At 36.8% G+C, this 25,402-nt stretch overlaps 2 protein-coding genes across 3 annotated transcripts in view; one reads left to right on the plus strand and one right to left on the minus strand.

The window, feature by feature from the left end:
• Positions 1 to 5,194: 5,194 nt before the first annotated feature.
• LOC115716390 (uncharacterized) overlaps positions 5,195 to 25,402 on the minus strand; it is a 28,090-nt gene continuing 7,882 nt past the window's right edge. The window contains exons 17-36 of one of the 2 annotated variants that reach the window (XM_061115913.1): positions 25,237 to 25,364; positions 24,771 to 24,894; positions 24,139 to 24,300; positions 23,877 to 24,024; positions 23,680 to 23,780; positions 23,369 to 23,530; positions 22,895 to 22,942; positions 22,548 to 22,655; positions 22,358 to 22,432; positions 22,196 to 22,246; positions 21,566 to 21,709; positions 21,306 to 21,436; positions 9,926 to 10,013; positions 9,120 to 9,179; positions 8,803 to 9,055; positions 8,463 to 8,614; positions 8,278 to 8,348; positions 7,470 to 7,626; positions 6,940 to 7,121; positions 5,195 to 5,735 (exon numbers count right to left, since the gene is read on the minus strand). In XM_061115913.1, the coding sequence (XP_060971896.1) occupies positions 6,960 to 7,121; positions 7,470 to 7,626; positions 8,278 to 8,348; positions 8,463 to 8,614; positions 8,803 to 9,055; positions 9,120 to 9,179; positions 9,926 to 10,013; positions 21,306 to 21,436; positions 21,566 to 21,709; positions 22,196 to 22,246; positions 22,358 to 22,432; positions 22,548 to 22,655; positions 22,895 to 22,942; positions 23,369 to 23,530; positions 23,680 to 23,780; positions 23,877 to 24,024; positions 24,139 to 24,300; positions 24,771 to 24,894; positions 25,237 to 25,364 (2,325 nt within the window). In that variant the 3' untranslated portion in view covers positions 5,195 to 5,735; positions 6,940 to 6,959. Of the gene's footprint in view, positions 5,736 to 6,752; positions 7,122 to 7,469; positions 7,627 to 8,277; positions 8,349 to 8,462; positions 8,615 to 8,802; positions 9,056 to 9,119; positions 9,180 to 9,925; positions 10,014 to 21,305; positions 21,437 to 21,565; positions 21,710 to 22,195; positions 22,247 to 22,357; positions 22,433 to 22,547; positions 22,656 to 22,894; positions 22,943 to 23,368; positions 23,531 to 23,679; positions 23,781 to 23,876; positions 24,025 to 24,138; positions 24,301 to 24,770; positions 24,895 to 25,236; positions 25,365 to 25,402 lie in introns of those variants that run through there. The other variant, XM_061115912.1, reaches the window with a different exon arrangement.
• LOC115716391 (uncharacterized) lies at positions 5,213 to 6,905 on the plus strand. The gene is made up of 4 exons (XM_030645177.2): positions 5,213 to 5,402; positions 5,486 to 5,767; positions 5,931 to 6,098; positions 6,202 to 6,905. Exons 1-4 carry the CDS (start codon positions 5,400 to 5,402, stop codon positions 6,259 to 6,261), a joined length of 513 nt encoding a protein of 170 aa, XP_030501037.2. The 5' UTR covers positions 5,213 to 5,399; the 3' UTR covers positions 6,262 to 6,905.

Raw genomic sequence — 25,402 nt, forward strand, 5'->3', positions numbered from 1 at the left:
GCGTCACAGTCTCTACAATTATTTAAGAAATGTGGTACTTTGTCATTGGTTAGTTATATTGTTGTTATATTTAACTATATACGATTTAATATTTAATTGTATTATAGCATATAACACACACACAAAAAAAAGTGTTAGGTAATAGTAGTATTTTTTCTTAATAATTAATAATACTAATATTGAAAAAAGAGAAAAAATCTATGTATACCCTTGTTTTTGTATGATAATTGCTAAAAGATATTAATGGTGTTTAGTACTATTTTTAGTGTTATAATGTAATTAAGTATCGAGTCTCATATAACTTAAGAAAATAATTTAGAAAGTGTTGGATACTAATGGTGCTTAATAACAATGTTCTTTTAGTATATTTATAACTATTTTAACATTTAAGAGTTTTTTAAGCGAATTTATTTTTATGATTGCGTATAATATAATATTTAGGATTCTCTGTAAATTTTTCAAAAAATTAAATAAGATACATTGTTAAAAATAAGGAACAGTTATTTATTAAACGTATAAGAAAAAATAATTATACGCATGCAATAAAATATTTAAACTTTAATTTTAGCATTTTAAAATTTACAGGTAATCTAAATAACCAGGACATAATGAAATAAAAAATTTGCTGAAAGAGTCTATAGGGGTGTACGAGAACATTCTTTTAGGCTAATTAGTAATTTTTCCCCTGAATTTTAACATGTATCAAATCATGCCTCCTGAACTTTTTTGGCTGTTAAAAGTTTCCTCTGAACTATTGAGATTGTTAGATTTAAGAATTTTTATCTAATTTTAGTAAAAAAATTCTAACATAGATGAAAATTGAGGGAGCATGATTTGGTACATATTAAAGTTTAAGGGGCATGATTTGGTAGATATCAGAGTCTAAGGGGTATGGTTTAGTACATAAACAATCACTGAAACAGTAAAATTGAATGAAATTAGACAAAAGTCCTTAAATTTAACAATCTCAATAGTTCGGGAAGAATTTTTAACGGCTAAAAAAGTTCAGGGGCACGATTTGGTAAATGTCAAAATTCAGGGAAAAAATTACTAATTAGCTTTTTTTATATATATAAAATTACATTGAATATAATATTTATTCAATTACTAAAATCTTATCATGTAGTTACGACTTGGTATCCCGAGAAATCTTTTGGAAAGTGTACACTTATCCAATAATATTATAGATAAATCATGTATTAATTTAGTGTAATTAAATTAATATTATTTTATTTATTCTAGTTTGAAACAAATTTTGCTATAGTTATGGGAGGAGCATTTGTACGGAAAACAAATTTATCCGATACAATCCTTTCTCATTTAAATTCCAATTTCATTAATAAAGTAAATCCAAACTTAAAAATGCATATAAATAAATAATGATCATCACAATTTTGTACCATCAAATTAAAAGGGAAATTTTATTTTTTCATTTTTAAAAATTAATATAATCACTTTTCACGTGGTTAATTTAATTTTTTTTAATATTATAATAAATAGTAATATATAATAAAATTATAAATATATTATCTTATTTAATATTATTATTAATAATTTTATTTATTAGAAACTAAATATTATTTTTCTCTATGTCTTTCCTTGTCCACACAATGTCCGCACAGTAAGTTTGGATTTTGTACAAACTTCAAAATCACATGGTATAGTACTACGAGGAGGATCTGGCCGGCTACTATTTTCACTACGAGGGATTTTTCTTTCTTGCTTTGTCCTTTGGTTCCTTGAAGGTAGTGGAGGTAGTTCTAACCTCAAAGCAGTTACCTCTACAACTTCATCAACTTGTAACTCCGCATCACCATCCTCATTTAATTTACCATAGGATTATTATTGTAAAAGGAAGCATCAAACTGGCCAAATACATTGTCAATCCTATCCTCATCTATATGAGTAGGGGCCTACTTATTCAAACCTACCGCTGGATCTGTTTCTGGGACAAAACTCCCAACAACACTTCTTGGGGGGACAGTTGGCAGAGTAGGCCCCAAAATCGCATGCCTCTTCACCTTAGTCACAAACAATGGCAGCAAGTTCTCCACACTCATTTTTGCCTTCATTCTTAAGAATAATCTTATTTGACTATCTTTCACTAAAATCTCTAGTTGTATCATATTGTCTTTCATCAGGGCCGGCCCTGAAACAAAGTGGGCCATAGGGAAAGAAATTTTTTTTGGGCATTTATGTTAGAAAAAATATGGTATTTTTCAAAATCGGTAAAAAAATGTATAATTTTAAAAGAGAAAAAAAAAAATTGGGCCCCTGGGCTGGGTGGGCCCTAGGCACAGGCCTAGCCCGCCTATGCCCAGGGTCGGGCCTGTCTTTCATGTACATGTAACACACCTCTACTTTCAATTCATACACAAGAGGGTCTATATCCAACTCTTCATACAAAATTTCATGCATCTCCTGTAAAGTAGTGTCAACCTCAAATATTTACATCTTACTTTTTGGATTATTGAATATCAAGTTGAAACCTTCAACTGCCCAAGCCCCATCATACAGTACAACCACAAACACAGTTGGATCTACAAATAAAAATGAGGAAAAAATTAATTCTGATCAAACATATGTCAAGAAATATCGCGAAAAGCATCACAATATATCGTGGAACATTTCAACAACTATATCGTGACACATTGCTACTTGTCGATAAAGGTCATTTTGGACTTCCCCAAACACAACGTCTAAATATATCGATAAATATCGCAAACAACATCAATATAAATGGCAAAAATCGTCAAAAGAGCACAAAACTACAAGTATGTCACGACATACATCGCGACACATCGCTACATATCTTTAAACTTCATTCCTAACCTTCAACACACTTCACCATTCGAAACCCTTAGTGAAACACATAGCAAGTCAAGTACTCAATCATAGTGAGTAAGACGGTGGTAACCAAACCCGAAGGAGAGAAAGAGATCCAGGTTCAGATCTTGATAATGCTCTGCGACAGAAAGGAATCAAGGGCTAGAGATCTTGAATGGAAGGAGTCATTATATTCCGCTGCAATCAATGTAAGGTTTTCTTAAACTCTTATGTGTTTAATTTCATTGTTTTAGAGATATTTATATTTAGGATGTTAATCAACATACTTGTTAGTAAATCTAGATCTTGGTAAAATATTCCCAACAGAAGGGACCCCAAACCTTTCGACATACCCTATGTATGGCATGGTCCTCACTTGTTAGCACACAAAGGGGTTAAGCATTGTAGCTATACCCTTCCTTGGTAGAACGAGTTTCCCATATAGCAGAATAAATATCAAGATTTACACACTACCTTTTCTGACATACGTCTTTCTCATGTGTTCATATGTAGCTCCTACCGTCACATGTCCCGTCACCACTAGACAAGTCTCATCCATCCATACCTACCACCAGCTTTGGGGCCTCACCTTTAGGCTAATAGAGGAGATATTATCACTAGCAGTGAATTTGTACCGAAAGAGCTTGATAGAACATAAAGCCCAATCAAGAGTCTCAACTATGAATAAGAGACCCTTTGTCATTGTAAAGGAATCTAGATTCGGGTTCTGAGTAAAAACGTCGTCAAAATTCATGTGAAACATAATATTGTTGCTATCATCAACATTAATACAAATGAAATGCAGACTAAAGCTTGTTAACGCAAAAAATTCTCATTTAAATACTCATCTATTAACCTAAATTTCAATATTTAAGTAGTTATCAAAAATCTTGATCGTAATTTTGGAGAAGAATACGAATAAAACCTTATAAAAATTTTACCTAAAATGAATAGAAATTATTTGTGTGGTAATGATTTGCATCAACATTTTTACCGAAATGATAAATGGAAGAACCTGATGGAATGGGGGAGGAAAAAGGATGGGAATACTTCTCCCCAATGAGGTAGTACGAGGGTGATGAAAAATTTAAAATAAAAAAAAATTATATAATATAAATGATTATTTTTTAAAAAATATATATATAATGATAATTTTGATTCTTCTATTTTATTTTATTTTTTTGAAAAATTTTCACTATTATTATAAATCAAAGGTCATTTACAATAGAAAATAGGATGTGGAATTTCCCCCATCCAACAGACATCTTCATCCAACCCTAGAGCATACTTTGCTAAGCCGTGGGCAGCTTGATTAGCATTCCTACGAACATGAGCGACAATTATTCCAGGGAAAAAGGACAAGAGACAACGTACATCATCAGATCTGAAAAACAAGATAAGTCTTTGTGTGAAGAGATCAAAACAGAAGACACTCTTAAAGCATCGGTTTCAACATGCGTTATCTAGATCTGTTGTTGATTTGTCCAATTAAGACTATGAAATAGTGCTTTCGCTTCTATTTCATCGCTTCTAAAATAGCCTTAGACTGGTTTGGATAATGCAGCCACAACTTCTTCTTTGTAGTTTTTAATTACTGCCCCGATTCCTAATACTTTTTCTTTATCATTCACTGCCGCATCTACATTCAGTTTAAGACCATTTATACTTGGTGGCTTCCATGGAGTACTATTCATTGGTCTAGTATTGTAACCAGCAACATCATGTAGTTGTATGGAATATTCGATTGAGTGAGTTTGCTGATGCAGCTCAAAACTTGTTTGTTGTTGGTGCATAAATCCAGGGAATGACGTGCTCTGCTGGTATGAAGAGAATTGCACAGCTTGTTGTGTTTGATCATGCTGGTACGTCACAATTCTATCTATTTGATGTTGGTGCATATAAGCTGGTGTTGTATAGCGTTGCTGGTGCGACAAAGAAGTATTGTGATTGTCTTTACTTTTTTATTTCAATTTTGATTATATTTAGTAAACATGTAATTAAATTTAAATTAGTGTTATTTTTATGTCAAAAGGTTAAAGAAAATGCTAAGAGAGGTATATAATTCAATTAATAAGGTATATGTCTTGGAGTTTTCATATAAAGATATATGCTACATTGCTACTCCTAAATGATTATGATTTTAAAATAGCACTCAAGAGACCAAATTAAAGCGAAGATAGTATTCTAAAGATTTAAAACTCTCATTCCATCAAAATAAACAATAAATAAATAAACTCTCTATTGTGGATTAGGTATAATATTGACACGTGGCAGGTAATATAAACAATTAAATAATAGTGTTTTAATTCTTTTTGGGATTGATATAACTAATTTGCTTAAAATACATCTTAGCTATTTATATAATAACTTTGTTGAACAATGAACAATGGATTAATAAGTTTCGTTGCAACCAAAGGGGCGTATTGGCCTTTCAGGTTGGACTTGCATCTTCTTGGCCACCTTGTTACATACATTTATACACTAACCATAATCAATCTCAGAATTTACATTTCTGTTCTCCAACATCATAGCTCCTTATCCTTTCCCTTTTTTCCACAACGTTCAAAACTACGATGGTAATATCATCTCTCTCTTTCTATCTCCCTCTCCCTCTCCCTCTCTCTCATAAATTCACAAAGGTGATCATTTTAATTTGCAGGCAACAATCAGAAAAGGGAATGCGGTGATAGTGACCCGATATGTAGAGAAGCCGAGGAGAATAGCAGCCAATCATCATCACCATCACCACCACCACCACCACCATGTTCATCACACCATCAAAAGAGCGGTAATTCATTGTGGACATGGTGCTAAAGGTAAAAGATTCATTAACAGGAGAGCTGAGCTCCTTCAGTACTCTCACCGCCTTCGGCAATCTGCAAGACTACCTGTGCTACAGACGACAAGTTCTGCCAACAAACACAAGTCTCCTCTAACCAAAGTACCACTCTGGTTCTCTTTTTACATTCTAAATAGTAAATACTAGTGCTAATGTTTGATCAAAATCTCTATTTCTAGCTCTTTACACAGCTTGTTTAAGGTTTGTTCTTAAAAGGGCTTATGATTTTGTGTAATATAGTCACCATTGTTTTTGGTTTTGGTAGGCAGTCAATACTCAAAGAAAGCCGAAGGATGGTGTAGCCTCAACTTGCTTTGGCAATTGTAAACTAATGATTCCAAACATTTTCAAACTTCTGAGTTTCCAAACTAAGAAAGCAAGTGCCAAAAAGAAGACAAGTAATAAGATTAAAGAATTTATGAAAAGCTTAGAGGTAACAAGTAAAGTTTTCATGATATATTTATGACATTCTCTTAACCTATTGTATCAATGGCTCGTCAATGTTTGAGAATCTAATCTAACCGAAATGTTTTCAGGGACGAAAGCGGCGGGGGTTTCTCTCTAAACTGTCCCTCACATCCAGAAAGCATAGATGAAAGTCTGTATCTCATTAGCTAATTAGAAGGATTATGACTAACAAAAGACTAAGAAAGAAGAACGAATGAGCTCTATCCAATACTTACAGGTTTCGAAGCTGCCACTTTATGTGACTACTTGCTGAATTTTTTTCATCTTTTCAGCAAGACATTAACAAAATTGTCTGAGTGGATTAGTTCACAGGAAATGTTAGAGCCAGTTTATCATTTGGAGATATAAAGCTCATGCACATGCAAATGCAGAAGTTTAAAATCCAAAGTGGCACTACAATGTTGTATCACAAATGGAGAAACAACTTATCATTTAGTACACTTACCAAATTACTTGGTGTACCAAAAGATAATGCAATTCATGCTGCAAACCTCGGTGACACAGAAAGCGATGCTCACAAAATTGGCAAAAGCATGAAGACAGTTAAAGTTGGCGTATAACTAGTATAACTCTATACACTTTTGTAAGCTTGTAAACAGAACAGAATAGCTGATAATTACTGTAAGATTATTCTTTTCTCATATTTTACCATAGCTACACTTCGTAAACAAATCATGTGATAACTGTATAATGTGTCAATGAATTGAAGTCATGTAATTTGATAATTTTAGTCAGTAATACATTACTGCATTGCTTCTGGGCAGTTCTAGTTCAGCAAGTTAGTAAAGTCGAACATACAAAATTACCGTGTTCAATGGTATAGTAATCAAGATCTCTGCTGTCGAGTATACTCCCAAAGAGCAATGGCACCACTGACATGTACATTGAGAGATCTCACTACCCCTAACTGTGGGATCTCAATGCAAGCATCTAGAATATGTATAATATCCACAGGAATTCCCTCCTTTTCACGCCCAAGAACAAGTACCTAGCAATAGGAGGAGCATAAGCATTAGTGAGTCAGTGGCAATCACACGCTACATAACTGGAGAAGAAAACCTTGTAATGGAAAACAATAAACAGCTACTTGCAATGCTCTCCTATCTAGCAGAGGTAGCTTGCCATGTGCTAGTATCTTTACCTTTTTCTTTCAGATCTTGGGGTGAAGAGAGGTTTATTAATAAATTTTAGGCAATGATAACAGAAGAAAATAAAAATAGGGATACGGTCTGCAATAATTTATAATTTATACTATTTCCTTTCCTCAAATCCACTCATTACGCATTGTCTTTTTAGAATTTAGAAAGACAATAACCAGGTTCTGTAAGCAACTAACCATCTTCTTAGGAAATGTGTAATGATCAAGCTGTATGCTATTTGCAGTTTGTTCCAGTCCCAAAATGGAGTAGCCTTCTCTCTTCTTTTTCTCAAGGAAAACCTTCATGCTATCCACTGGGACCTCAATGATAGGAACCCACTTGTCAGCTGTCACACTGAAAAACAAAAACGTCTCTTGTAATTTATTATACTGAAAGATGTACTTGACTTGCTTCACTAATTAAAATACATCATATTTAAGTACAATCACAAGCTACATAAGATAACATATGCTTCTGTCGTGTTGAATTTACCTTTTTTGGATGTATTTGCTGAGGAGATTTCAGAAAAGGGAAAATTTTGGGTTGAAAGACCTATATGTCTGGTCTAGGGGAGTTGAAGGGTGTGAATAGCCAAAATTTCTCAGAAATCCTCATTTTGTACTACCTAGCCGACTCTCTTAGTGTATCACCAGAGTATATCTAATGTCTCCTAATGTACGAAGTTTAAAAAAAGAGATAAACCTTGCTTCTATTTTTGTTTCACTGCCTATGTTTTGCCTGCATAATGATCCTCAACAGGCAGGTTTTGCATTAAAAAGAATTGTACTCCCCTTCTGTCCCATTATTTGTCACAGCAAGTGATTGGTAAAAAGGTTTCGCAACTCAAGTTCCACAGAGATAATAGCATTTACCAAATTCTACTTTTAAACTACAAATTATGACAGTATAAAATACAGCAGAATCAAAAAGAGAACGAAAAAGAGAAACAAAAAACATTGGAGCTTGTAAATAAAGGTTAACAGAAGTAACCAATTAAAGTCAAACCTGATGAGTTGGAACTGCTTATCATTTAAAATGCTTGCATCTGCCACAGCTAAACCTAATGCCTTGAACACCTGGTATAATCAATTGAATAACAGATATTTAGAATACGAGTTTTCTACAGGACTAGCTAAGAGAATTACACAACATGAATGAACATATATATAGAAGCACCATTACACACACACCTCACATGTCCGTGCTAATCCGGCAAGGTTAGGTATGCGATCAATCAGTGATGCTACCAAAATACATTGTTGACGACTGGTTCTAACTTGTTCCATTGCTAGACTTGTAGACTGCAACAAATGATCAAGAAGCTGGTCTTCCTTTTCAATCTCTGTTTTTAACATACAAATTTGATCATGTCATAGCAAATAATAAATTAACCAAAAGCCAGATATTAAATAAGAAGAATAAATTTGTTCCAAAAAAATAATAATAATAATTAGTTTGCGATCCTTCAAAAAATGTACCTACAAAATAAATTACTTGAGAGAAAATTAGTGAAAAGTGTTGGATGTATACCTGCAAGTTGTCTGTAACTTTCCTTGTGGCCCAATAAGGAATTAATATCATTGTCTTGTTTCTCATGTTTAGAAAGAGTGATCTTTTTCTGGAAATCCAACAACGCATCCTTATGTTGTGAAATTATCGAGTTCTGTTGGCTATCATTAGCAGATACATCCACACAGTTTTGATCTTTACCACTTCTTAAACTCTCATTCTTGATAGTCACCAAATCCTTTGCCATTGAGGACCTAAGGTCTTCCCTGACATCCTGTTATAACAAATTATGAGAGAAGAACATTTGCAGGAAATGGTGAAATAAATACAAAGCTTACGTTCAGAAAGGCGAGCACTTCTTCCATGAGGGATTTCGGAACACATTCAAACTCCAGCTCCTACATTATGGGGAAAAAGAGGAGAAAGCTAAGCTTAGCACAGTAAACCTTTCATGGAACGTTTATGTTAATAATCAAACTTATTACTTTGAAGGGCCATTAGAACACTTGTGAATGTCTTCTGATATGTCTATACCCCGACCCTACCTAATGAAAACTAAGTTCTACTGATACCGTGCCTTATTAATTATTGTCTTATAAAGGAGATCGAACATGGGTATTACCTTAACAAATAAAGGATGCAAACAGGTAATTCTACCCTATTCAAGTTGAAAACATATAAATAAAATTACATAAGTAATTTGTTTATATAATTTTTACAGTTATGTACATACTTTTTGGGGTTTAGAGTTAGGGTTGAAAAGTGGAGTCACAAGCTTCGGGTTTGAGAATACCCTCACCCAATCTGTATATGTATCAGATATCAAATATTGTACTCTCACCCTACTCTATTAGACTGAGCATTGCCTGCCTAACTGGTAAGTACTAGCAGGTAAATGGGTTTCGAGTACTGTCATCCTCCTTTCTTAGGAATCATGCATTCCAACCTAACAAACATAAAACCCCATCTGAATTGATGATGCAGATAAAAATCAATGCACGTTCCCTTCCCTGTATAAGGAAATCCTCAAAGTAGTAAATTCTGAATAGGAGAATTCAATCCTAAAACTATACCCATTAAGAATGCGGCCCGCTAAACAGAAATGCAGTAACATGAACATGGTAACGCAAATTATGTTTCAGACCTCAACTCGATTGACGAAAATTCCAGCAGGCATGACAGAAACAGTAGGATTATAGGCATCAAGATATCCTTCCATTGATGCTCGTAAGCTGAAATTACCAAATCAAAAAGAAATTCTTCAGTAATACAAAAGATTTGGAATTTGTAGAAAATAGTGATTCAAATTGTGTGTTGATTTCATAGAATAATACATATTTATATACAGAGTTTAGAGACTAAATATCTACTAAATATCTACTAAATATCTAACTCTCTTACAGCTAATATACACCTAATATCTAACACTCCCCCTCAAGCTGGAGCATAGATGTTAATCATGCCCAGCTTGTTACAAAGATAATCAACCCGCACCCCATTCAAAGCCTTTGTAAAAATATCTCCTAGTTGTTCTCCGGTCTTCACATATCCTGTGGAGATCAGACCTTGTTGAATTTTCTCACGAACAAAATGACAATCAATCTCAATGTGCTTAGTTCGCTCGTGGAATACGGGATTCGAGGCAATATGAAGAGCAGCTTGATTATCACACCATAATTTTGCTGGAATAGAAGTCTTAAACCCAAATTCAGTCAAAAGCTGATAAATCCATATTACCTCACACACAGACTGGGCCATAGCTCTATATTCTGATTCAGCACTGGATCTAGATACAACATTTTGTTTCTTACTCTTCCAAGAGACCAGATTGCCCCCAACAAATACACAATATCCTGAAGTGGATCGTCTATCTACCTTGGAGCCTGCCCAATCTGCATCAGAAAAACACTCAATCTGGGTATGTCCATGATCCTTGTAAACTATACCTCGTCCTGGTGCTCCTTTTAAATAACATAAAATTTGTTCTAATGCTGCCCAATGATGAATTGTTGGAGAAGACATGAACTGACTGATAACACTAACCGGGAATGCAATATCTGGACGAGTCACAGTTAAATAATTCAACTTTCCAACTAACCTGCGATATTTCTCAGGATCTTCAAATGGTTTCCCATCACGTGTAAGATGCACAGCTGGATTCATTGGAGCATTGCAGGGTTTTGATCCCAATTTCCCTGTCTCAGTTAGCAAATCAAGTACATACTTTCTTTGAGACAGAAGAATACCTTGTTTACTCCGAGTAACTTCAATCCCCAAGAAATACTTGAGCTCCCCTAAATCTTTCGTGTTAAACTGGGTGTGAATGAAAGACTTAAGGGATGAGATGCCTTCAGTATCACTTCCAGTAATAACGATGTCATCAACATACACCACTAACAAAATGATACCAACAGTTGATCTTTTATAAAACACAGAATGATCTGACTTACTTTTCAACAAACCAAACTTCTCAACAGCCTGACTAAATTTACCAAACCAAGCACGAGGGCTTTGTTTCAATCCATATAAAGATTTGCGAAGATGACAAACTCGCCCTAACTCCCCCTGAGCAACAAACCCAAGAGGTTGCTCCATATATACTTCTTCCTCAAGATCTCCATGAAGAAAAGCATTTTTAATATCAAGCTGATGCAAAGGCCAATGATGAGTAAAGGCTTGCCATGGAAATGAACAGTCGAACAAATGTGAGTTTAGCAACAGGAGAAAAAGTATCACAATAGTCCACTCCATAGGTTTGAGCATAACCCTTGGCAACAAGACGGGCCTTTAAGCGAGCAACTGTGCCGTCTGGATTGAATTTAACCGTGAACACCCATTTACACCCGATGGCCTGTTTTCCGGAAGGTAAATCAACCAAGACCCAAGTACCATTCGCAACCAAAGCATTCATCTCTTCTATCATTGCAGCAAGCCAACCAGGATGAGACATCGCTTCTCGAACAGTTTTTGGAATAGTGATAGAATCAAGAGAAGCAATAAAAGAACAAGAAGAAGAGGAGAGATGATTATAAGACACAAAAGAAGTAATAGGAAAAGTACATTGGCGTTTACCTTTACGTAGTGCAATGGGAAGATCATCTGAGATTTCCGGATCTGATGACGAAGATGCAGGTGCAGGACATGAAACAGGAGGTGGAGGAGGGGGGCGCCTGGTGTACACTATAGGAGGCCGAGGGAGTGGTGGAGGTGGTAGAGGTGGTGGAGGTGGTGGAGGTGTAGACACTGTGGGGGTGACGACCGAGGCAGGTGAAGGAACTAGAGACCCGCCAGAACATGTAGCAGGCGCATAGGATGTGACAGAAATAAACCAACAAATCATCATCCTCCCCCTGACTAGTAGAAGTAGTGGAAGATGAAAAATAAGGTGTATTTTCTACAAAAGTAACATCAATAGAAACAAGATATTTGTTGAGATCAGGACAATAACACCTATACCCTTTCTGAAGACGAGAATAACCAAGAAAGACACACTTTAGTGCCTTAGGGTCTAATTTGGTGACAGATGGACGGACATCGCGAGCAAAACAAACACTACCAAACACTCGCGGAGCAACTGGAAATAATGACTTATTAGGAAAAAGAATTTTAAATGGAATTGCACCATTAAGAACAGAGGATGGCATGCGATTAATAAGAAAGCAAGCCGTGGAAACTGCATCGGCCCAAAAAGGTTTAGGGACTTTCATTTGAAACAAGAGAGCACGTGCAGTTTCAAGAAGATGTCTGTTTTTACGTTCTGCAACACCATTCTGAGGTGCCGTATCAACACAAGAAGTTTCATGAAGCATGCCATTAGAGGTCATATAAGATTGAAATTGAGCGTACATGTACTCTTTGGCATTATCACTTCTCAAAGTACGAATAGATACATTAAATTGAGTTTGAATCTCAGCACAAAAAGCACAGAATATAGAAAACAACTCAGAACGATTTTTCATTAAATATAACCAAGTTACACGAGAATAATCATCCACAAAAGTAACAAAATACCTGAATCCAGGTTGAGACAAAATAGGAGAAGGACCCCAAACATCAGAATGAACTAACTCAAAAGGAACACTAGCACGTTTATTGACACGTGGACTCAAACTAACACGATGATGTTTGGCAAACTGACATGACTCACAATCTAACGAAGATAAACTACTATATTGGGGACACAGTTTCTTGAGCAAAGGAAGGGATGGATGACCTAAACGACAATGAGCCTCAAAAGCGGAAGCAACACTCGAACAAGCAATAGAGGTTGGCGGAAGTGGGTCAAGAACATACAAGCCACCAGATTCATGTCCTTTACCAATAATCTTCTTCGTCACAAGATCCTGAAACAAACAATGATCAGGAAAGAATGAGATGCAACAATTTAGATTACGAGTGAGTTGACTAACAGAAAGCAAATTAAAGGACAAATCAGGTAAATGTAAGACTGATGACAAAGATAGCATAGGTGTAGGAACAATAGTGCCAGATCCAAGAACAGAAGCTGTTGACCCATCAGCTAAGGTGACAACAGAAGTGGGACTATGAGACTGAAAAGTGGAAAAGAGACGGGAATTACCTGTCATATGATCTGTGGCACCAGAATCAATGACCCATTTTGAGGATTTGGAAAGAAGGCATGCATTAGTTACTCGATTCGGCAATCGCGATGTGAGAAGAAGATGAAGACTTAAGTGTTTCCTGATACCTTGAGAACTTGGCAAATTCATCAGCAGAAATAAGGACCGATTTGTCAGATGCATCACTAGTGCTTGCAATATTGGCGAGTGTTGTTGTCGATTCTTAAATTGTAACTTCCTACACTCAAACTTGGTGTGGCTCGGTTTCTTACAATAATTGCACATGATGCTCCCAGAATTTGGTGTGCGGTTATCAGGTCCTTGTGAATTATCTCCTTTAAATCCACTTGGAGTAGAGTTTCTTTCCGTGCGTAATTATTACGACTCACCAAGGCGCTATTCGGAGGAGTTGAAGAGGTAGTCTCTGTGCGAAGAACACGAGTAAACACATCCGGTAAAGAGGAGACATCGAACCGAGAGAACTTGTGACTTTGCAGAGTCAAATTCAGATGAGAGTCCTGCAAGAAAACTCATAATAGCCATCTGTTCTCGTTGGCGCTGTTGAACTTTTACATCAGGACTAAACGGTAATAGCACATTAAGTTCTTCATATGTTTTCTTGAAAGCCATAAAATAATTCATAAGAGACTTATCTTGTTTCTCCGCGCGATAAAAAGCTTTGCAAACATCATATATGCGAGATATGTTGTCTTTGCCGAATCACAAAAACTCCAAGTAACCCATTAGTTCTTTAACCAATTCACAATGATTAATCAAACTAATTACCTCATTATCGATAGAATTTCGAATTTGAAGGAACAAGCGAGCATCCTCACGGAGCCATATTTTCCTTGAATCGTTTGTTTCTTCGGGGAGGATCGTCGATCAAGTGATCATCTTTGTCAATACTCCTCAAATACAGTCGAATCGTCTTACTCCATTCCAAATAATTCGAACCAATCAACTTATGATCCGTGATTTTAGACATCACAGGAACAACATCAGAAACAACAACTGATTTTGAATCTAATCTTATCTCTGCCATAATCTCAAAAACAAACACAAAGGACAGAGAAAAAGAACAAAAGAACACCAAGGAATGAACACCCAAACACGAAGAAGACAAACAAATACCGAATTACAACCTAGAACAGATGCGAGTGGGCTTAGAAGAACCCAGTGAAGAATCGGCAACAGAACGCCGTCGAAGGCGCCGTCACACGCGCCTCCACGCGCCGGCGCGTGAGCCCCACGCGCCGAAGCTTCAGGCGGCGCGTGAGCCCCACGCGCGAGGAATCCGGCGACCGGACTTCGGGGGTTTGTAGATCGGCGGCTGGGCAGTCCTCCTATGTGGGCGGTGAGAAAAGATGTTCACTCCAAATAGGATTTTCGAAAACAACCCTAAACTCAAACCCTAAATTTTTTTTTTTTTTTTTTTTTTTTTTTTCAGAACCCTAATTTCGAATTTCGAATTTTGAATCACAATGCTCTGATACCATGTAGAAAATAGTGATTCAAATTGTGTGTTGATTTCATAGAATAATACATATTTATATACAGAGTTTAGAGACTAAATATCTACTAAATATCTACTAAATATCTAACTCTCTTACAGCTAATATACACCTAATATCTAACAGAATTGAAAAAACAAAGAACATGTTGTTAGGCCTTAGGGTATAAATAAAGAGGGTAATTGGGTAATTGTAATGGGAGGGATTGATGCTATATATATGAGTGAGTAAGGAGGGTAGTAGGGGAGAGAATTATTTTGCTAAAGTGAGCGTTAGCGCTTGGGAGAGAGCTGGGTCTCTCGAATACCCAGCAACTTGTTCTCTTTGTCACTCTAATATCAATATACTTGCTATTTCCTATTGTTTCTACTGTTTGGCTCTATTTTCTTTTATCTTGCTACTGATTATACCCAAAATGATAGGAAATTCCTATCAAATGGTATCAGAGCACGACGATCCGGCGACCACGGAAAACTCGAAGCTCATTTTTTACGGAGATTAATATACCGGCCGCCCGAAATTCACCTTGTCCTCAAGGTGAAGAACGTGAAGCTTCAACTGCCAACCTTGCTCATTCTTAGTCCAAGAACCCAGCAGAAATCTCATTTTGAGCAAGCTGTGAGAGAAGCGCCAAGTTTTAGCAAGTCGACCTCTCTCGAAAAACCAGTCCAACAAATGCATTTTGCTCTTCAACTCCTTGTTATGCCCCTGAAAAGTGATGTTGATGAGCTTGCCTACTGCAGTTTTCTTCTTAACAAAATACTCCAACTCTGCTGAGCATTTTCTAAATTCTTTTTCTGCCGAGGGAAAAGTGGTTTTGCCACTTTTTATATCATTATCGTAAGCCCATGAAAGCTGAAGCCACTGTTGAAGAAGAATAAGAAGAATAGGAGAAGCCTTGTTGACCCTCCAGATGAGAACATCAAGTCCTGGAAACATCATCAGTGAAGGAATAGTACCAAGCACAACAATAGCATCAACACTTAAAATTAAATGTTGGATGATTTGTCTCAAAATTCTTGATGGATAACCCCCTTTATCATCATATAACCAAAGTGAAAATAGAGGATTAGCAAGAATTGGCCTTATCCGATAAACATGATGAGTCACCATTGGAGAACTAAAGAATGACACGTATCGGTAATAGTGACTATTAATTAAAATCAAATGCTTTCTTTGCCCCATTTTTCTAATGACCCAAAAGGTGTAGTGTAAGCTTGGCCATATAAAAAACTCTTGAGAGCAAAATTTTCTTCCTCTATCAAAAATCCACCAAATAAATTTGCAATTTTTTCTCTTCCATACCCCAGTGCTTTGTCGCCCTTCATCAACCCAAGAAGCCCCAAACAAATAAGAATAAGATGGTACTATTAAGATGAGGCAAATAGTCATATTTGAATTATTGCTTCCATAAATTCTGTGTGGAGAAGAAATAGAAAGTCTTACTTTTCCTCTGTCAAAGACCCCTCGGATACACTGTTGCTGCAAGATCTTCAGTGTTTTCAAGAGTAAAACCTGAAGAAATGCTTGGCACATCCTTGTCCAATTTTGATCTGCCAATAAGTCTCCCATGGAATGCTGTTGGAACGTATCCCTTTTACTTGTAGAAGAATAAATTTCATGGGCCTTCTCAAGGCCCCAATGGATAAGCCCAATTGTTGAAATAGATAGGACATGCACTTGAGTTGAAGAATAAATGGTGACATGGGTCTTACCAGGATCCCAAAGGGCCGGCTCATACACTTGATTAATTAATTTTGGACTTTTGTTTATGTGGGCCTGGTCTAGGAAGTGACTCCATGGCTTGGGCCTCTCCTGGTAAGGTTGTAAGAACAAATGAGACAATAACGTAATATTGTAGCTTCTCTGGTCAGCCGTCTTCTTCCTATACGCGACTTTCTGTTCGTCCAGTGAAGGCAGCGATTGCTTTCTCTCCACGATCGGCCACACCCGCTCCCTCGACGTCTTCTCACGCTGATGGTCATTCAACATCGGCATCGTTTCCCTTGTGCTGGTCTTTCGTCGATCAACCCCAGGTGCGATTTCCCTTGTAAGTGGCAAGATCGACTCCTCCCTGTCCAGCACTGGCACCGTCTCAAGCATCGGTAGATCGATCTTTATCTCCGATGTAGCATGGCTTAATATATTCTCCCCTTCTTTTTCAGAGAGAAACTCCGATTGAAAATCATGCTTTGATCCTTTGATTTCCACCATTTCCGTTGGAGACTCGAGAAGATCAACAAATTGTTCCCTATTATTTTGCAACTCTTCCTCCTGTGTGCTAGTTTGATGACAGAACCTCAGCTGTCCTTCAACGAAGAATGCTTTGGCGATGACTTCGGGGAGTGTTCTCAGCTTATATTCACGAACCTTCTTCTTCACCTTGACAGGAAGATTCCCAATAAACATGTCACAAAGCAAGGTTTCGGGAATGTCCGGCAATCTTGCTGCAATTGGAATGAACCGAACCCAGAACTCTAGCACTGAATTCTCAAATCGGAGAGCCATCAATTCGTCAAACGGATCGTTATCAATTTTTGAGCAGCAATTGAATAACGAGATGCGGAATTCCAACCAATTTTTGATTGGATCTTGCTCCTCCACTGCTTGAAACCATCTCCAAGCAACACCCTCCAAACACGCTTGAGCCACGACAACCTTCTTACTTTCTGGGGTTTGATAAGCTTGGAAATATTCTTCTATGCGAAGAACCCAGCCATACGGGTCATCTCCATTAAAGAGCGGTAGTCTTGGCGCCATTACGGAGGTCACAAGATCATGCTCTGATACCATTTGATAGGAATTTCCTATCATTTTGGTACAAGCAGTAGCAAAATAGAGAAAATGAAGCCAAACAATAGCAACTATAGGAAAATAGTAAGTTGTATATTGATTTAGAAGAAGAAGATAACAAGCTTGCTGGGTATTCGAGAGACCCAGCTCTCTCCCAAGAGCTAAAAGCTCACTTAACTAAATCATTCCCCCCCTTACCCTCACTACTCACTCATATATATAGCATTAATCTCTCCCATTACAATTACCCAATTACCCTCTTTATTTATTACCCTAAGGCCTAGGAATTTCCTATCATTTTGGTACAAGCAGTAGCAAAATAGAGAAAATGAAGCCAAACAATAGCAACTATAGGAAAATAGTAAGTTGTATATTGATTTAGAAGAAGAAGAGAACAAGTTTGCTGGGTATTCGAGAGACCCAGCTCTCTCCCAAGAGCTATAAGCTCACTTAACTAAATCATTCACACCCTCTTACCCTCACTACTCACTCATATATATAGCATCAATCCCTCCCCTTACAATGACCCAACTACCTTCTTTATTTATTACCCTAAGGCCTAACAATACCGGCCGCCCGAAAATTCACCTTGTCCTCAAGGTGAAGAACACAAGCTTCCACAACAATTTTGGCTCGTCCTCTGTCAAAGAACCAAGTGAGCATGTGCATGTTGTTCCCCCTGCGAAAGAGAAGACTCCAATCAACAAGCCGGCCTCGCTCGAAAAACCAGCTGAGCAAAGTTGTATTCCCTCCTTTGGTAGGCTGAACTAGTGACTGCATAAATGTGGCAGCAAGAACAAAAAATTTCAAATTGGCTCTGGATCCCCAATTCAAAACACAAAAGGCATTTGAGTTTGTCAAATTTGACATCACTCTACTGTTCCTAGCGGCTGCCAATCTTTTCTGTACAACAATCAATCTAGTCACTTGGATCTCCATTTCTATCTCTCCATGGAGAAAACAAACAATCAAGCTTGCTGCCAAATCAGCTTTGGTGGGGCTCGACCACGGAATAAATCCCCGATGGATGATTATTTTGCCCCTGTCAAAAACTCGAAAACTAGCATACTCTGTCCGGATTAGGTGAAACATGACAAATTCCAACACCGTATGGACGTTAGTGCTCTCCATGGCCAGCTTTTGTTCCGGTAGTTGTTGTTCTTTGTGTCTCCCTCTATAAAAAATCATCCTAAGAGATTTTCTCACAATTTGATACCATTCTTTTAATTCCCAATCAGCAACTAACAAAGAGTGACAAGAGACAAAGTTCCTTATGACCACCCCAGGACTTTGATAAACAAATGGTGGAATACTAGAGGAAACTTCCTTCTCTAGCAATCGGTTCACAACAACCAACCCTCCTCCAATTGCCCAGTAAGCCCATAATACCAAATAACAAGAGCAAAAATTTCCATAAATGGAAATTAAAAATTGATTATGTTGCCATTGTATATCATTGCTCATTAATAGATAATCCCATATATCATTACCCAGATTTGCAAGCCAAAAGGGAAACAAGAACATAACAGGAGAATTGTCCTTAAGCCATTGGAAATACCTTTGTACCCATGTGGTGTTGTACACAGTTGGCCATGGCGAATTCCGATGAAAAATAACATTTCTCCCTCTGTCAAAAATCCAACGAACAGTTGGAGTATTCCCGTTTTCGACGTTCACCAAATCTGAACGCAAAGGTTGTCGTCTGGTCACCCATCCCTTCCTTTCCACTTTCGACGCTGTGGTGCGATACGTCAATCGCACCTTCCTCCTACGATTCCTTTTGGGTGTAGTCGTACTTTTACCAGGATCCCAAAAGACCCTAACAGTAGTCTTGGGACTTAATTGAAATATTGGGCCAATGTTTAATGGGCTGTCATTTATACCCAAACCCCAAATAATCCCATGACTTAAAGTACACAATGGGCCATCTTCAAGGGCTGAGTTGGGCCTTATGTTGTTGGACATTCTAGAGACAAAATTGAGCCCTAATGCCCATTTATAGATCTTGATTCTTCTACAGCGAACAATATCACAGCCATACGAATATGGTGGTTTGAACTCCTTCTCCGACCAAGTCTCCCTCCGCTTCTTCTCCGGCGTCTCTCCCGACCTCTTCTTGGCAGCCGCGACTTCCGACGATGTTGAATACTTGGCATCGTCACCTTGGAAACTTTCTACTCTACAATCGATTGCAACGTGGATTCTTCGATGCGACTCTTGATGACCCGGTAAAAGATGAATTGGAGGATGTTCATTCCCAGCACAGTGTTTCTCGATCACTGTTAACGGTTTCTTCTCCACTTGTAATCCTTTCACTGAGTCATTGTGATTCTTTGCCTGAATTTCTAAAGAAGAAACAAAATGACCAGTTAGAACTTCTTCAATCCTGCCATTTTCCTTGTGAATATCATTTTGTTGTTGTAGATTTTTTTCTTCTAGTTTGGAACCACCGATCAGTAACTTAGGGTCTTTACTGTGTGAATGGGAAGTAAAACACCCCTCGTTGAGTTCTCTTTCGTTTTTGATCACCTCGAGAGCCGAATCGACATTTTGTTGTTGAATTTGCAGCTGTTCTTCAACCATCATTGCCTTAGTAAGAACCTCCGAGAGGGACTTAGGCTTATGGTCTCGCACCTTTATAGCCATCTCCATGGGAAGATTCCCAAAGAAAATATCTCGCAGAAAGGTTTCCGGAATATTTGGCAGCTTAGTTGCAACCATCTCAAACTGAATCCAGAAATCTGCCACTGAGTTTTGATATTGTAACGCCATCAACATTTTGTACGGATCATCTTCGTTTAGACTGCAACAATTGAACAACGCAATCCTAAACTCCAACCAGTTCTTGAATGGATCTTGTTCCTCCACCGCTTGAAACCATCGCCAAGCCACTCCTCTAAGACAAGCTTTAGCAACAGAGACCTTCATGCCTTCACGAATTTGATGTTGTCGAAAATACTCTTCAATATTATTGACCCACTTGTATGGATCATCTCCGTAAAAAATGAGCTTCGAGTTTTCCGTGGTCGCCGGATCGTCGTGCTCTGATACCATTTGATAGGAATTTCCTATCATTTTGGGTATAATCAGTAGCAAGATAAAAGAAAATAGAGCCAAACAGTAGAAACAATAGGAAATAGCAAGTATATTGATATTAGAGTGACAAAGAGAACAAGTTGCTGGGTATTCGAGAGACCCAGCTCTCTCCCAAGCGCTAACGCTCACTTTAGCAAAATAATTCTCTCCCCTACTACCCTCCTTACTCACTCATATATATAGCATCAATCCCTCCCATTACAATTACCCAATTACCCTCTTTATTTATACCCTAAGGCCTAACACATGTACAAGAGATGCAAAGCCAAAAAATAAAACCCTATATCAAATGATGTAACACAAACAAGGACGTCTAACAAAAAGCAAGCCAGAATGAGATTACTTAAAACTGAGAGCCATAGAAACACAATTGAACCCAATTACAACCTTCAGAAAAGCATCCTCAAAAAATAGATACTTATAGATCAACTTGAGCCAGAACAGGTCGTACTATACCACCTCCCACTAATCTAAACTACGAAAGCCAAAAAAGCAGCACTAATCCAAACTCACAAAACTATTAAATAAAAACATTTCTTACCGTGTACAGTCAGAGTTTTTTGCAAGGTAAGTTTTCAAATCCTCAAAGCACCTCTTTTCTAGAGGCATGGTTACAGTAGCTTTTAAATCAGCTGCGGGAAAGAATTTGAAAAGAACTTGGTATACTAGTAACTGCAAAAACATCAGTCAACAAAATTCTAAATACATCAATTAAAGGTATACAATAAAAATAAAGCAAATGCAACCTCTTATAGTTTAATTTGTAAAGAAAATAGAGTAGAAAGTAGTAAAAGTAAGGACCTGGGTGAAACCACGTAAGCTATGGTGATGTGAGGTTAACAATGGAACTATGGGAGGAAGTAATATGTCCAAATGCTTGGACTGAACAGCTTCAGATGCGTGGATGATGACATTTGCTGCTATAAATATATAAGAAGACAGCGCCTGCATTTGATGTCAAAATATTAATAGAATACATATGAATGGGAAACATTAACACAATTTTCTTTTAACAAACTAAACAAGGAATGGCTCTACTCTATAACTTTTTTATTTTTTTGAAAAAGAGGAAGGGACCACTTGTCTTAGACTGGCCCCCACTCGAATTTATTGAGAGTCCTCACAAAGATAAACCCTTAGTGAATTTCCATGAACCGATCGTATCATTTACAGAATAAATCCCCCCTTTTATTGTATATGAATATCTTTTTTAAAAAAAGACAGGCCATTGTCTTAGACTGGCCCCTACCCGTTGTATATGAATATCAGATTATCTGATCTTGCCTCTAGGCAGATTAAAGATAAGGTTGTTATCATAGTTCAACTGCTGAATACAGCAATTAGCATTCTCTTTTGCTTTCTCCTAGAGCTAACTACAACATAAGGGGAAAAAATATTTGAAAAAACAAATAAATAAGCAAACTAGTTTACCTGTGGTCTCATGTCGTAATTCCGTAATACAGGGACTATTTGCTCTTCAACCTGATTAAGAAAATATCAGAACATTTAAAAATGAACTCAGATTGACCCATCTTCTACAGCAACAATAAGAATGGGCTCTATCTGCACCATGGACTAGAGAAAAAGGTTTACCAACAATGGGAACTTCAAATATATGTTAATGGCAAATGTCTCCAAGTACTGGCGAACTGCAGGTAAGTTGTTTCTCTACAATAAAAACAAATAAAGCAATCATCAAAAAAAAAAAAATTGAACAATATTATAATAAATTCGGTACACATAAATGGAGTTCACCAATTGTTGAAATGTAACATTTACTTACGGTGAGGGATATATGCAAGTAATTTGTGACTTGCCCAACAATATCTTGACAAACAAAACGTGACAAAACACATATCATTTGCCAGGCGCGTATTTTACGTCTATGAATCTGTCAAAAAGAAATGAAGATGGCTAGTTAGAAAAATATAACAAAGATGAGGATTGAAGCAGCAGTGGCTAATTCGTGTATGCTGTACTCAAGTAGGATTCAAATGTTAGTAATAAATGTTAGCTGTTTACAAAAATATATTTTAAACAGAAACAAGAGACCAGATTGATTCACTAAAAGTACAAGTAGCTAAGTAGAGGACAACAAAATAAACAAGAAATAAATAAACAGACACTCACAGCGCTGTACTTCTTATACAACTCTTTTGAAAGGTCATTGTCATTTACCTACACATGAGCACAAAACTGCATCAAAATGAAAATGTTTACACGTGGAGTTAGCATGCACTAATATAATGAGTGTTTTCAACATTTTCTGAAGAACCTTGGTTTTTCTCTTTTTTCTTTTTTTTCTAGAAATCTCTTTGTCTAATGACCTGAAATGTAATCGAGTAATGAGCTGAAAAAAACTTAAGCAACCCCGTTAAAAAGCTATGCTTACAGACTACGAAAAACAAGAAAATACTAGTACCTGTGATACATATCATTAAGTGAGACTGGCAAGAAAATATAATTATATAACTGTGGAAAGTTATTAGACAAAAGAAACTTTATTACATAAACAGTATGATATTTCAAACAGATAATTTTCTTGTATAATTTAAGACTAGTTTAAGAATGTCAAACTTAAATTCCAATAGAAAACATAATTACCGCAGCATCAAGAAGCTCAAGCAGAAACAATTTTCCAGATTCCAAAGCAGCAAGCCCATCTTCATTTTCTTTTCCCAATCCAACCATCTCAGCTGAATCAGCTAATTTGGAAAACAATACAGCAACAGACACCCGTGCATACAACTCGGTGTTGATAAAAGCCTGAAAAGCCCCAATTTAAATAGTTTACACTTTGAACGAAAAAAGCCCACAAATCCGTATACAATAAAAGGCCATTCAAGTTAAATGACAATGACAGAGCCACCACAAGTATTAGCAATTAAAAAAGCATAAATGAACAAATTGCTTACCTCAGTCAGTTCAGAATCAGGGCTTTTTGCCAACAAGGAGAGTTCAATCCTTGTATCATGATTATCAGCTATCTCAGCTTCAAAATCCTCATCAAATGCAACTGGAAAGGAAAATTTCAAATTATAGTTAGAACTTGAAAAATGAATGTAAAACCATGAAAGGATTAACAAACAAGAAAAAAGGGCGTGTGACGAACCAGAACCATAGAGTGAGAGAAGTTTCAAGTCCTTCATGTAGTACTTTATAAACTCCGGGTTTGACAACCACATTCCTGATAAGTGTAGTGCTGCAAGACGAATTGTACGAGGGCTTTTTGTACCTTCCTCAAGAATTTTTTCAATGAACTATCAACAGTTGAGAGAGAACAATTAATTAAACTTGAACTATTGGGTTAATACACCATCTATTAAAAAACACTAAGGCCTAATACAGAAGAGAGAGAGGGCGGGGCCACACACCCACTTGAGAGGTCCAGATGCATTCTCAGACATATGCATGCTTTCATCAGTAAACAGGGCGGAATGCAGAACAGAAGATAAGAGTGCAGCAATGGGTGCAACCTTACGCTTGTTGCAGCTGACATGCAGTATCCAGGAAGAGCGAACCAAATTCCAAATCATCTGAACAGTCAGTTTCTTCATCTCATCAGATTAAACTTTTATCAACTAATCATAATTCTTGTTTGAACTTGACAGCAAAAATCTCTAAATCATAATCAAACCGCATACTTATCATATTTTTAAGTTATTTTGGATTACAGTGTTAAATACAAAAAGAACAAAAAACTATATGCCCTTAATATTTAGTAGACATTTTGACTTAGGAGAAAAGGGAAAAATACTGACGGGTGGCCACAAAAAGGTTTATGCAGGGATCTCTATTATACAAACATAGGGTAACTAAGATTAAAACCTTCTGTGCTTTCAAAAAAAAAAAAAGATTAAAACCTTCTGTTCTACCAACAATGTCATCACAAAACAGAAGTACTATAGGTTTTTTAATACTTATGGTATATAATATTCCTAAGATAGCCCCAAATTAGAAAGTCTCCTAGATTTTCAACTGCCAAAAACACATGCTACAGCCGAACCTGAGCTTCAATTCCATTGCAAGAGGAGACAAGTGGACCTGACTTTCCTTCTGCAAGGAGGCCCAAAGCTAATCTTACTGATCTCAGTATAGGTAAAACGGAACCTTCGCCTGCATTTTCAAGGCTGCAAGATAATGGAAGTTGACAATCATATTCACCAGTGCTCTCTTTTCTTCTCCATGTCCAACTTATAAATTATGACAATAAAGATTTATACAAATATACATACATGTGTGTGTACTTAATGCTTGCATAATTTCAAGCTGTTAGATTTCTATCAATGGTTGTGATCAATTTGGTAATTAACTAAGAAAATTCAATAAAATATTGATAACTCACATATTACAACTATTAATCTGCAAAACTTATGCTGCTAAGTACCGGCACAAAATAGCAATTCACATATAAGATATAACTTATGTGAGAGTTCAATAATTGCATTTGATAGAATCTCATTCTTTCTTACTTTTCAACAATATCATTAAAAATCCGTCTCAGAGCAGCATCCGAGAACAAAGGCTTGATGTCCTCTATATTAAGCCCATGCTTAATAGCATAGCCAGGAATAGATAACAAAGATTCTAGGCAAAGCCACTGCACCATTAACGACAAATCAATTCAAAAGATCAGAG

Source organism: Cannabis sativa, chromosome 5 (assembly GCF_029168945.1).
Source record: "Cannabis sativa cultivar Pink pepper isolate KNU-18-1 chromosome 5, ASM2916894v1, whole genome shotgun sequence".
Taxonomy (NCBI): Eukaryota; Viridiplantae; Streptophyta; class Magnoliopsida; order Rosales; family Cannabaceae; genus Cannabis; species Cannabis sativa.